We start from the raw sequence: 14,130 nt of genomic DNA on the forward strand, positions 1-14,130 counted from the left end.
CTCTCTACAGTGTCTTCAGCTCCAGTGTCTTCAGCCCAACCCCTCTACTCTCTACAGTATCTTCAGCCCAACCCCCTCTACTCTCTACAGTGTGTCTTCAGTGTCTTCCCAACCCCCTCTACTCTCTACAGTGTCTCTACACAGTGTCTTGTCTTACAGTCTTCAGCCCAACCCCTCTACCCTACAGTGTCTCAGCCCAACCCCCTACTCTCTACAGTGTCTTCAGCCCAACCCCTCTACTCTCTACAGTGTCTTCAGCCCAACCCCTCTACTCTCTACAGTGTCTTCAGCCCAACCCCTCTACTCTCTACAGTGTCTTCAGCCCAACCCCTCTACTCTCTACAGTGTCTTCAGCCCAACCCCCTCTACTCTCTACAGTGTCTTCAGCCCAACCCCCTCTACTCTCTACAGTGTCTTCAGCCCAACCCCTCTACCCTACAGTGTCTTCAGCCTCTCTACAGTGTCTTCAGCCCAACCCCCCCTCTACAGTGTCTTCAGCCCAACCCCTCTACTCTCTACAGTGTCTTCAGCCCAACGCCCCCTCTCTACACAGTGTCTTCAGCCCAACCCCCTCTACTCTCTACAGTGTCTTCAGCCCAACCCCCTCTACTCTCTACAGTGTCTTCAGCCCAAGCCCCCCTCTACTCTCTACAGTGTCTTCAGCCCAACCCCCCCTCTACAGTGTCTTCTCTACAGTATCTTCAGCCCAACCCCTCTACTCCCAGTGTCTACTACTCTACAGTGTCTTCAGCCCAACCCCCCCTCTACCCCTCTCTACAGTGTCTTCAGCCCAACCCCCTCTACTCTCTACAGTATCTTCAGCCCAACCCCCTCTACTCTCTACAGTATCTTCAGCCCAACTCTCCAACACATCATTGAACTTTGACCTCCCTTTCATCTCGTAATCCAATCACTTCAATGCAAGAATGGAAGCCCCATTGTCATATGTTAATTCAAATAACTCAACCCCCTGTATACAAATCCCATTGGCTATTTGCAACCATTTTACATCTAAACCTCATTAACATATAATACATTCCTCAATACACCACAAAAACTGTTTCAGTTCAGAAATATTCTTAGGATATAGGGTGTGAACCGCTCTCTTTAGGTCATGCCATAGAATCTCAATCAGGTTGAGGTCAGGACTCTGACTGGGCCACTCCAGAAGGTGTATTTTCTTCTGTTGAAGCCATTCTGCTGTTGATTTACTTCTGTGTTTTGGGTCGTTGTCCTGTTGCATCACCCAACTTCTGTGGAGCTTCAATTGGCGGACAGATAGCCTTACATTCTCCTGCAAAATGTCTTGATAAACTTGGGAATTCATTTTTCCATTGATGATAGCAAGCTGTCCAGGCCCTGAGGTAGCAAAGCAGCCCCAAACCATGATGCTCCCTCCACCATACTTTACAGTTGGGATGAGGTTTCGATGTTGGTGTGCTGTGCCTTTTTTTCTCCACACATAGTGTTGTCTTTTCCTTCCAAACAACTCAACTGTAGTTTCATTTGTCCACAGAATATTTTGCTAGTAGCGCTGTGGAACATCCAGGTGCACTTTTGCAAACTTCAGACGTGCAGCATTGTTTTTTTCTTCTTCTGTGGTGTCCTCTCATGAACACCATTCTTGTTTAGTGTTTTAATGTATGTATCGTAGACTCATCAACAGAGATGTTAGCATGTTCCAGAGACTTCTGTAAGTCTTTAGCTTTACACACTAGGATTCTTCTTAACCTCGTTAAAATTAAATCTAGAATCGGCTTCCTATTTCGCAACAAAGCCTCCTTCACTCATGCTGCCAAACATACCCCCGTAAAACTGACTATCCTACCGATCCTTGTCTTCAGCGAGGTCATTTACAAAATAGCCTCCAACACTCTACTCAGCAAATTGGATGTAGTCTATCACAGTGCCATCTGTTTTGTCATTAAAGCCCCATATACTACCCACCACTGCGACCTGTATGCTCTCGTTGGCTGGCCCTCACTTCATATTTGTCACCAAACCCACTGGCTACAGGTTATCGATAAGTCTTTGCTAGGTAAAGCCCCGCCTTATCTCAGCTCACTGGTCACCATAGCAGCACCCACCCATAGCACGCGCTCCAACAGGTATATCTCACTGGTCACCATAGCAACACCCACCCATAGCACACGCTCCAGCAGGTATATCTCACTGGTCACCATAGCAACACCCACCCATAGCACGCGCTCCAGCAGGTATATCTCACTGGTCACCATAGCAACACCCACCCATAGTATGCGCTCCAGCAGGTATATCTCACTGGTCACCATAGCAACACCCACCCATAGCACACGCTCCAACAGGTATATCTCACTGGTCACCATAGCAACACCCACCCATAGCACGCGCTCCAACAGGTATATCTCACTGGTCACCATAGCAACACCCACCCATAGCACGCGCTCCAACAGGTATATCTCACTGGTCACCATAGCAACACCCACCCGTAGCACGCGCTCCAGCAGGTATATCTCACTGGTCACCATAGCAACACCCACCCATAGCACGCGCTCCAGCAGGTATATCTCACTGGTCACCATAGCAACACCCACCCATAGCACGCGCTCCAGCAGGTATATCTCACTGGTCACCATAGCAACACCCACCCATAGCACGCGCTCCAGCAGGTATATCTCACTGGTCACCATAGCAACACCCACCCGTAGCACGCGCTCCAGCAGGTATATCTCACTGGTCACCATAGCAACACCCACCCATAGCACGCGCTCCAGCAGGTATATCTCACTGGTCACCATAGCAACACCCACCCATAGCACGCGCTCCAGCAGGTATATCTCACTGGTCACCATAGCAACACCCACCCATAGCACGCGCTCCAGCAGGTATATCTCACTGGTCACCATAGCAACACCCACCCATAGCACGCGCTCCAGCAGGTATATCTCACTGGTCACCATAGCAACACCCACCCATAGCACGCGCTCCAGCAGGTATATCTCACTGGTCATCCCCAAAGCCAGTTCTTCCTTTGGGCCGCCATTCCTTACAGTTCTCTGCTGCCAATGACTGGAACGAATAGCAAAAATCACTGAAGCTGGAGTCTTATATCTCCCTCACTAACTTTAAGCATCAGCTGTCAGAGCAGCTTAAAGATCATTGCACCTGTACACAGCCCATCTGTAAATAGCACACGCGCTCCATCCCCATGTTATATTAAGGCAAAGCCCTTTGCCTTATCTCAGCTTGCACATTCATCTTCTGCACATCTACCCACCTCCAGCAGTTATATCTCACTTGTCATTATTTAGCCACACCCACCTGTCCAGCAGGTATATCTTACTATATTTCATCCCCACTGTATATAAACTTTTCCTTTGTGTTATTGACTGTATGTTCTTTGCTGCCAATGACTAACTCTGAATAGCAAAAATCACTGCTTTGTCTTATATCTCCCTCACTAAATGAAGCTTGTTCTCAGCTGCCAGAGCAGGTGTTCTCAACTAGCCTAAAGATCATTGCCACCTGGTTAAATAAAGGTGTTCTCAACTAGCCTACCTGGTTAAATAAAGGTGTTCTCAACTAGCCTACCTGGTTAAAAAAAGGTGTTCTCAACTAGCCTACCTGGTTAAATAAAGGTGTTCTCAACTAGCCTACCTGGTTAAATAAAGGTGTTCTCAACTAGCCTACCTGGTTAAATAAAGGTAAAATTTAAAATAAACAAACAAACATAACTGATTCAACTTGTCAACTAATCATCAGGACTTCAATAAGTTCAATCAGGTATGTTTGTCCGAGGCTACAACAACAATGTGTGTTGTTGGGGGTACTGGAGGACTGGAGTTGGGCTGTTGGGGGGACTGGAGTTGGGCTGTTGGGAGTACTGGAGGACTGGAGTTGGGCTGTTGGGGGTACTGGAGGACTGGAGTTGGGCTGTTGGGGGTACTGGAGGACTGGAGTTGGGCTGTTGGGGGTACTGGAGGACTGGAGTTGGGCTGTTGGGGGTACTGGAGGACTGGAGTTGGGCTGTTTGGGGTACTGGAGGACTGGAGTTGGGCTGTTGGGGGTACTGGAGGACTGGAGTTGGGCTGTTGGGGGTACTGGAGGACTGGAGTTGGGCTGTTGGGGGTACTGGAGGACTGGAGTTGGGCTGTTTGGGGTACTGGAGGACTGGAGTTGGGCTGTTGGGGGTACTGGAGGACTGGAGTTGGGCTGTTGGGGGTACTGGAGGACTGGAGTTGGGCTGTTGGCGGTACTGGAGGACTGGAGTTGGGCTGTTTGGGGGTACTGGAGGACTGGAGTTGGGCTGTTGGGGGTACTGGAGGACTGGAGTTGAGGTGTTGGGGGTACTGGAGGACTGGAGTTGGGCTGTTGGGGGTACTGGAGGACTGGAGTTGGGCTGTTGGGGGTACTGGAGGACTGGAGTTGGGCTGTTGGCGGTACTGGAGGACTGGAGTTGGGCTGTTGGGGGTACTGGAGGACTGGAGTTGAGGTGTTGGGGGTACTGGAGGACTGGAGTTGGGCTGTTGGGGGTACTGGAGGACTGGAGTTGGGCTGTTGGGGGTACTGGAGGACTGGAGTTGGGCTGTTGGGGGTACTGGAGGACTGGAGTTGGGCTGTTTGGGGTACTGGAGGACTGGAGTTGGGCTGTTGGGGGTACTGGAGGACTGGAGTTGGGCTGTTGGGGGTACTGGAGGACTGGAGTTGGGCTGTTGGCGGTACTGGAGGACTGTTGGGCTGTTGGGGGTACTGGAGGACTGGAGTTGGGCTGTTTGGGGTACTGGAGGACTGGAGTTGGGCTGTTGGGGGTACTGGAGGACTGGAGTTGGGCTGTTGGGGGTGCTGGAGGACTGGAGTTGGGCTGTTGGGGGACTGGAGTTGGGCTGTTGGGAGTACTGGAGGACTGGAGTTGGGCTGTTGGGGGTACTGGAGGACTGGAGTTGGGCTGTTTGGGGTACTGGAGGACTGGAGTTGAGGTGTTGGGGGTACTGGAGGACTGGAGTTGGGCTGTTGGGGGTACTGGAGGACTGGAGTTGGGCTGTTGGGGGTACTGGAGGACTGGAGTTGGGCTGTTGGGAGGACTGGAGGACTGGAGTTGGGCTGTTGGGAGGACTGGAGTTGGGCTGTTGGGAGGACTGGAGGACTGGAGTTGGGCTGTTGGGAGGACTGGAGTTGGGCTGTTGGGGGACTGGAGGACTGGAGTTGGGCTGTTGGGAGGACTGGAGGACTGGAGTTGGGCTGTTGGGAGGACTGGAGTTGGGCTGTTGTGGGTACTGGAGGACTGGAGTTGGGCTGTTGGGAGGACTGGAGTTGGGCTGTTGGGAGGACTGGAGTTGGGAACCACCGCTGTAGGTCTATGGCTGCATTAGTGTTGCATGCCATTAGCAGCTGCAAAATGGGTTCACATGACCCACATCCAGAGATTGACAATCAAAGACTAATTGGAGAGCTTAAGACTGAACAAAAAGGTCATGTTCATTTGAGATACGACATAGAAACAGACACATTAAACAAATATGTTTATTGCAGGATTAGTTGAAACACTTCACTTCCAAGAATCAACACTATTTCATATCATTTCAAAGTGTACAAGTAAGCTAACTCATACAGTATGTTAGACGTCTTAGTAACAAGTAAGATATTATATTACTAAAGTATAATTTCAGGTGAATATTTGTTTTTTTAAGTCAATACCAGTGGTGGCCAACCATCGCTCCACTGCTCAGTGATCTACTGGGGGAACAGACTTCTATTCCAGCCCAGAGATAGATCTACTGGGGGAACAGACTTCTATTCCAGCCCAGTAATAGATCTACTGGGGAAACAGACTTCTATTCCAGCCCAGTAATAGATCTACTGGAGGAACAGACTTCTACTCCAGCCCAGTAATAGATCTACTGGAGGAACAGACTTCTATTCCAGCCCAGTAACAGATCTACTGGGGGAACAGACTTCTATTCCAGCCCAGTAATAGATCTACTGGGGGAACAGACTTCTATTCCAGCCCAGTAATAGATCTACTGGGGGGACATACTTCTATTCCAGCCCAGTAACAGATCTACTGGGGGAACAGACTTCTATTCCAGCCCAGAGATAGATCTACTGGAGGAACAGACTTCTATTCCAGCCCAGAGATAGATCTACTGGGGGAACAGACTTCTATTCCAGCCCAGTAACAGATCTACTGGGGGGGACATACTTCTATTCCAGCCCAGTAATAGATCTACTGGAGGAACAGACTTCTATTCCAGCCCAGTAATAGATCTACTGGAGGAACAGACTTCTATTCCAGCCCAGTAATAGATCTACTGGGGGACATACTTCTATTCCAGCCCAGTAATAGATCTACTGGAGGAACAGACTTCTATTCCAGCCCAGTAATAGATCTACTGGAGGAACAGACTTCTATTCCAGCCCAGTAATAGATCTACTGGGGGGGACATACTTCTATTCCAGCCCAGAGATAGAACACTTGATTATTAACTCATTAAGTTTGATCAGTTGAATCACGTGTATTATTAGTGCTGGGTTGGAACAGAACCCTGCACACCCAACAGGGTTACCCGGCTCCAATTGTAATAGGTTTATACATTATGTGTGACGTTTAAACTGTATTTTTATTTATTTTTTACAACATTTGCTAACACACCTATAATCCATGGTATACAAGGATGTGCCCTTTATTAGGACCTCTCCATCTATAAACAGGGTTTGACGGCTCTTTGTATCCGAGGACAGAAAACATCACACAAAAAAACATCTGTATTCTTGTGTTTTCACTTAGTTGAATAGGTTCTCCCACTGCCACCCTTTTTATGTGTCTTTAGAAAAAATGAAATAATGAGCAATCTTCCCGTAGTTTCCAGTCAGTGGTAGCAAAACAACTCCATGTGGACCATTTGGAGGACTTCCACCAGACAGAGAGAGTCTGGTCTTCCAACATGGAGCCTGGAATGGTTGCTAGGTGATTTGTGATGCAACTGCAAGTCCTCTATACCAGTATACCATAAACAGTGTTTTCTTATGGATATGCTGCAAACTACACCAGGGAAACGTTATGTTAACACCAGGGAAACGTTATGTTAACACCAGGGAAACGTTAGGTTAACACCAGGGAAACGTTATGTTAACACCAGGGAAACGTTATGTTAACACCAGGGAAACGTTAGGTTAACACCAGGGAAACGTTAGGTTAACACCAGGGAAACGTTAGGTTAACACCAGGGAAACGTTAGGTTAACACCAGGGAAACGTTAGGTTAACACCAGGGAAACGTTAGGTTAACACCAGGGAAACGTTAGGTTAACACCAGGGAAATGTTAGGTTAACACCAGGGAAACATTAGGTTAACACCAGGGACTCATTAGGTTAATACCAGGGAAACGTTAGGTTAACACCAGGGAAACGTTAGGTTAACACCAGGGAAACATTAGGTTAACACCAGGGACTCATTAGGTTAACACCAGGGAAATGTTAGGTTAACACCAGGGAAACGTTATGTTAACACCAGGGAAACATTAGGTTAACACCAGGGACTCATTAGGTTAACACCAGGGAAACGTTATGTTAACACCAGGGAAACATTAGGTTAACACCAGGGAAACATTAGGTTAACACCAGGGAAACATTAGGTTAACACCAGGGACTCATTAGGTTAACACCAGGGACTCATTAGGTAAACACCAGGGAAACGTTAGGTTAACAACAGGGAAACATTAGGTTAATGTTAGGGACTCATTAGGTTAACACCAGGGACTCATTAGGTTAACACCAGGGACTCATTAGGTTAACACCAGGGAAACATTAGGTTAACACCAGGGAAACATTAGGTTAACACCAGGGACTCATTAGGTTAACACCAGGGACTCATTAGGTTAACACCAGGGACTCATTAGGTTAATGTTAGGGACTCATTAGGTTAACACCAGGGACTCATTAGGTTAACACCAGGGACTCATTAGGTTAACACCAGGGACTCATTAGGTTAACACCAGGGACTCATTAGGTTAACACCAGGGAAACATTAGGTTAACACCAGGGACTCATTAGGTTAATGTTAGGGACTCATTAGGTAAACACCAGGGACTCATTAGGTTAACACCAGGGAAACATTAGGTTAACACCAGGGAAACATTAGGTTAACACCAGGGAAACGTTATGTTAACACCAGGGAAACATTAGGTTAACACCAGGGAAACATTAGGTTAACACCAGGGAAACATTAGGTTAACACCAGGGAAACATTAGGTTAACACCAGGGACTCATTAGGTTAACACCAGGGAAACATTAGGTTAACACCAGGGACTCATTAGGTAAACACCAGGGAAACGTTAGGTTAACAACAGGGAAACATTAGGTTAATGTTAGGGACTCATTAGGTTAACACCAGGGACTCATTAGGTTAACACCAGGGACTCATTAGGTTAACACCAGGGAAACATTAGGTTAACACCAGGGAAACATTAGGTTAACACCAGGGACTCATTAGGTTAACACCAGGGACTCATTAGGTTAACACCAGGGACTCATTAGGTTAATGTTAGGGACTCATTAGGTTAACACCAGGGACTCATTAGGTTAACACCAGGGACTCATTAGGTTAACACCAGGGACTCATTAGGTTAACACCAGGGACTCATTATGTTAACACCAGGGACTCATTAGGTTAACACCAGGGAAACATTAGGTTAACACCAGGGACTCATTAGGTTAATGTTAGGGACTCATTAGGTAAACACCAGGGACTCATTAGGTTAACACCAGGGAAACATTAGGTTAACACCAGGGAAACATTAGGTTAACACCAGGGACTCATTAGGTTAATGTTAGGGACTCATTAGGTAAACACCAGGGACTCATTAGGTTAACACCAGGGAAACATTAGGTTAACACCTGGGAAACATTAGGTTAATGTTAGGGACTCATTAGGTTAACACCAGGGAAACGTTAGGTTAACACCAGGGAAACATTAGGTTAACACCAGGGACTCATTAGGTTAATGTTAGGGACTCATTAGGTTAATGTTAGGGACTCATTAGGTTAACACCAGGGACTCATTAGGTTAACACCAGGGAAAAATTAGGTTAACACCAGGGAAACATTAGGTTAACACCAGGGAAACATTAGGTTAACACCAGGGACTCATTAGGTTAACACCAGGGAAACATTAGGTTAACACCAGGGAAACATTAGGTTAACACCAGGGAAACATTAGGTTAACACCAGGGAAACATTAGGTTAACACCAGGGAAACATTAGGTTAACACCTGGGAAACATTAGGTTAACACCAGGGAAACATTAGGTTAATGTTAGGGACTCATTAGGTTAATGTTAGGGACTCATTAGGTTAACACCAGGGAAACATTAGGTTAACACCGGGGAAACATTAGGTTAACACCAGGGAAACATTAGGTTAATGTTAGGGACTCATTAGGTTAACACCAGGGAAACATTAGGTTAACACCAGGGAAACGTTAGGTTAACACCAGGGAAACATTAGGTTAATGTTAGGGACTCATTAGGTTAACACCAGGGACTCATTAGGTTAACACCAGGGACTCATTAGGTTAACACCAGGGACTCATTAGGTAAACACCAGGGACTCATTAGGTAAACACCAGGGAAACGTTAGGTTAACAACAGGAAACATTAGGTTAATGTTAGGGACTCATTAGGTTAACACCAGGGACTCATTAGGTTAACACCAGGGAAACATTAGGTTAATGTTAGGGACTCATTAGGTTAACACCAGGGAAACATTAGGTTAACACCAGGGAAACATTAGGTTAACACCAGGGAAACATTAGGTTAATGTTAGGGACTCATTAGGTTAACACCAGGGACTCATTAGGTTAACACCAGGGACTCATTAGGTTAACACCAGGGACTCATTAGGTAAACACCAGGGACTCATTAGGTAAACACCAGGGAAACGTTAGGTTAACAACAGGGAAACATTAGGTTAATGTTAGGGACTCATTAGGTTAACACCAGGGACTCATTAGGTTAACACCAGGGAAACATTAGGTTAACACCAGGGAAACATTAGGTTAATGTTAAGGACTCATTAAGTTAATGTTAGGGACTCATTAGGTTAACACCAGGGAAACATTAGGTTAACACCAGGGAAACGTTAGGTTAACACCAGGGACTCATTAGGTTAATGTTAGGTTAACACCAGGGAAACATTAGGTTAACACCAGGGAAACATTAGGTTAACACCTGGGAAACATTAGGTTAACACCAGGGAAACATTAGGTTAATGTTAGGGACTCATTAGGTTAATGTTAGGGACTCATTAGGTTAACACCAGGGACTCATTAGGTTAACACCAGGGACTCATTAGGTTAATGTTAGGGACTCATTAGGTTAATGTTAGGGACTCATTAGGTTAATGTTAGGGACTCATTAGGTTAACACCAGGGAAACATTAGGTTAACACCGGGGAAACATTAGGTTAACACCAGGGAAACATTAGGTTAATGTTAGGGACTCATTAGGTTAACACCAGGGAAACATTAGGTTAACACCAGGGAAACGTTAGGTTAACACCAGGGAAACATTAGGTTAATGTTAGGGACTCATTAGGTTAGGGACTCATTAGGTTAACACCAGGGACTCATTAGGTTAACACCAGGGACTCATTAGGTAAACACCAGGGACTCATTAGGTAAACACCAGGGAAACGTTAGGTTAACAACAGGGAAACATTAGGTTAATGTTAGGGACTCATTAGGTTAACACCAGGGACTCATTAGGTTAACACCAGGGAAACATTAGGTTAACACCAGGGAAACATTAGGTTAATGTTAAGGACTCATTAAGTTAATGTTAGGGACTCATTAGGTTAACACCAGGGACTCATTAGGTTAACACCAGGGAAACGTTAGGTTAACACCAGGGACTCATTAGGTTAATGTTAGGTTAACACCATGGAAACATTAGGTTAACATTTCAAACGGATATGCTGGAAGCTACACCTGGGAAACAGTAGGTTAATGTTAGATTAACATTAGGTTAACAGTAGGTTAATGTTAGATTAACTTTATGTTAACAGTAGGTTAATGTTAGATTAACATTAGGTTAACAGTAGGTTAATGTTAGATTAACATTAGGGACTCATTGGGTTAACATTAGATACTCATTAGGTTAACATTAGATTAACATTAGGGACTCATTAGATTAACATTAGGTTAACATTAGATACTCATTAGGTTAACATTAGATACTCATCAGGCTAACATTAGATTAACATTATTTAACATTAGATCAACATTAGGGACTCATTAGGTTAACATGAGATCAACATTAGGTTAACATTAGATTAACATTAGGGGCTCATTAGGTTAACATGAGATCAACATTAGGTTAACATTAGATTAACATTAGGGACTCATTAGGTTAACATTTCAAACTCATTAGATTAACATTAGGTTAACATAGATCAACCATTAGATTAACATTGGACTCATTAGAGATTGGTTAACATTAGATTAACCTCCTCTTGTAACATTAGATTAACATTAGGGACTCATTAGGTTAACATTTCAAACTAATCAGTGGCCATTTTGTCCTTATCGATAATCACCATTTTGTTATCGATGCCACATTTTCCCTCTCCCCTCCCCTTCTCTTTTCTCTCTATTCTCCATCCCTCTCTCTCTCTCCCTCTCCCTCGATCTCCATCCCTCTCTCTCCCAGGTGGTGAGGGATCAGATATCTCACTGTATGGACTACAGGGCTGTCTTTACAGTACTGTGTTTATGTCATTGACATCTCTCTCCTTCTCTCTCCCTTCTTCGATCCCTCTACCTCCCAGGTGGTGAGGGATCAGATATCTCACTGTATGGACTACAGGGCTGTCTTTACAGTACTGTGTTTATGTCATTGACATCTCTCTCCTTCTCTCTCCCTTCTTCGATCCCTCTCTCTCCCAGGTGGTGAGGGATCAGATATCTCACTGTACGGTGAAGCTGCGTCAGACGACAGGCCTGATGGAGTATTGTCTAGAGGTCATCAAAGAGAACGACCCCAGCGGATTCCTACAGGTCAGTAGGGAACGACCCCAGAGGGTTCCTACAGGTCAGTAGAGAACGACCCCAGAGGATTCCTACAGGTCAGTAGAGAACGACCCCAGAGGGTTCCTACAGGTCAGTAGAGAACGACCCCAGAGGGTTCCTACAGGTCAGTAGAGAACGACCCCAGAGGGGTCCTACAGGTCAGTAGAGAACGACCCCAGAGGGTTCCTACAGGTCAGTAGAGAACGACCCCAGAGGATTCCTACAGGTCAGTAGAGAACGACCCCAGAGGGTTCCTACAGGTCAGTAGAGAACGACCCCAGAGGGTTCCTACAGGTCAGTAGAGAACGACCCCAGAGGGTTCCTACAGGTCAGTAGAGAACGACCCCAGAGGATTCCTACAGGTCAATAGAGAACGACCCCAGAGGATTCCTACAGGTCAATAGAGAACGACCCCAGAGGATTCCTACAGGTCAGTAGAGAACGACCCCAGAGGATTCCTACAGGTCAGTAGAGGTCAGTGATGAGGATTCCTACAGGTCAGTAGAGAACGACCCCAGCGGATTCCTACAGGTAAATAGAGGGCAGTAGAGGGCAGTGATGCAGATTCCTACAGGTCAGTAGAGGTCAATAGAGGGCAGTAGAGGGCAGTGTGCCAAAGCTGGGTGAACTGATCGTCAGAACTGGTTTAAATCTGGTTGTAATTGAGTCCTTGTGTGCAACCAGTTTTTGGTGTCTGTGTCACCTGCCGTCACTCACACCTACAGCTGGTGTGCATACGGTACTCTCTGGACCCCAGGCCTTTGCCTACATCGGTGTTACTGAAGGTATTATATGCTTATTTGTTAGTTACAAGGCCGTAGCGTCAAATCAGCCTCTACAGTCCACTGAGACGAGAGCGCGGAGGGTGATGCTGCGAGAGGGCGGAGGGTGATGCTGCGAGAGCGCGGAGGGTGATGCTGCGAGAGCGCGGAGGGTGATGCTGCGAGAGCGCGGAGGGTGATGCTGCGAGAGCGTGGAGGGTGATGCTGCGAGAGCGCGGAGGGTGATGCTGCGAGAGGGCGGAGGATGATGCTCCGAGAGGGCGGAGGGTGATGCTGCGAGAGCGCGGAGGGTGATGCTGCGAGAGGGCGGAGGGTGATGCTGCGAGAGGGCGGAGGATGATGCTCCGAGAGGGCGGAGGGTGATGCTGCGAGAGCGCGGAGGGTGATGCTCCGAGAGGGCGGAGGGTGATGCTGCGAGAGGGCGGAGGGTGATGGCGAGAGGGCGGAGGGTGATGCTGCGAGAGGCGGAGGGTGATGCTGCGGAGGGTGATGGCGGAGCGCGGAGGGTGATGCTGCGAGAGCGCGGAGGGTGATGCTGCGAGAGCGGAGGGTGATGCTGCGAGAGCGCGGAGGGTGATGCTGCGAGAGCGCGGAGGGTGATGCTGCGAGAGCGCGGAGGGTGATGCTGCGAGAGCGCGGAGGGTGATGCTGCGAGAGCGCGGAGGGTGATGCTGCGAGAGCAAAGACCAGTCGAGAGCACAGACATTTGTTAGAGAAAACAGAAGATGTGTGTCCCGGCGAGCGGACAAGACAAACCTGACATGTGACTAGTTCGTTTTTTAGAAATATATTTAACACAACAACTTAGTTTATCCACTGACCACCGCAACATTTGAGTTAACTTGCTCATATCAAGAAACACATACAATACCATTTGTGGAAAAGTAAAAAGAGCGATTCGTGGGCCTGTTTTTTTATTTTATTTTATTTTAATGATCGAACAGTGAAACTAAAATGTATTGGTAGCTAGCTGGTGAGGATTTCATTTAAATTTGGTGAACAAGCTGAAGCTGGGCTTGGTGCTAACTGTTCATACCGGCTGGCACGAGCTAGCTGAACCGAGCGTCTGTGTAACGTCACGCACTCAAGAAGGCTCAACTGATCACCCGATGTGTTCTACGTCGAGACTCATGATTATCCACTAGATAACACAGCCACAAAGTCTAAATGAGCTGTATCGTAAAACTTCATGCAAACAAAAATAGGTTCCAAAGGGGTTCTACATGGAACCCAAAATAGGTTCCAAAAGGGTTCTACATGGAACCCAAAATAGGTTCCAAAAGGGTTCTTTGGCTCTCCACCGTTGGA

The 14,130-nt window shown here is 46.9% G+C and overlaps 1 protein-coding gene across 4 annotated transcripts in view; it reads left to right on the plus strand.

Annotated features, from left to right (window-relative positions):
- trim9 (tripartite motif containing 9) overlaps nucleotides 1-14,130 on the plus strand; it is a 105,864-nt gene that overhangs the window by 66,601 nt on the left and 25,133 nt on the right. For all 4 annotated transcript variants that reach the window (XM_042330275.1, XM_042330276.1, XM_042330277.1 and 1 more), the window contains one exon: nucleotides 11,918-12,028. In XM_042330275.1, the coding sequence (XP_042186209.1) occupies nucleotides 11,918-12,028 (111 nt within the window). The remainder of the gene's footprint in view (nucleotides 1-11,917; nucleotides 12,029-14,130) is intronic.

This window comes from Oncorhynchus tshawytscha, linkage group LG11 (genome assembly GCF_018296145.1).
Source record: "Oncorhynchus tshawytscha isolate Ot180627B linkage group LG11, Otsh_v2.0, whole genome shotgun sequence".
Lineage (NCBI taxonomy): Eukaryota > Metazoa > Chordata > Actinopteri > Salmoniformes > Salmonidae > Oncorhynchus > Oncorhynchus tshawytscha.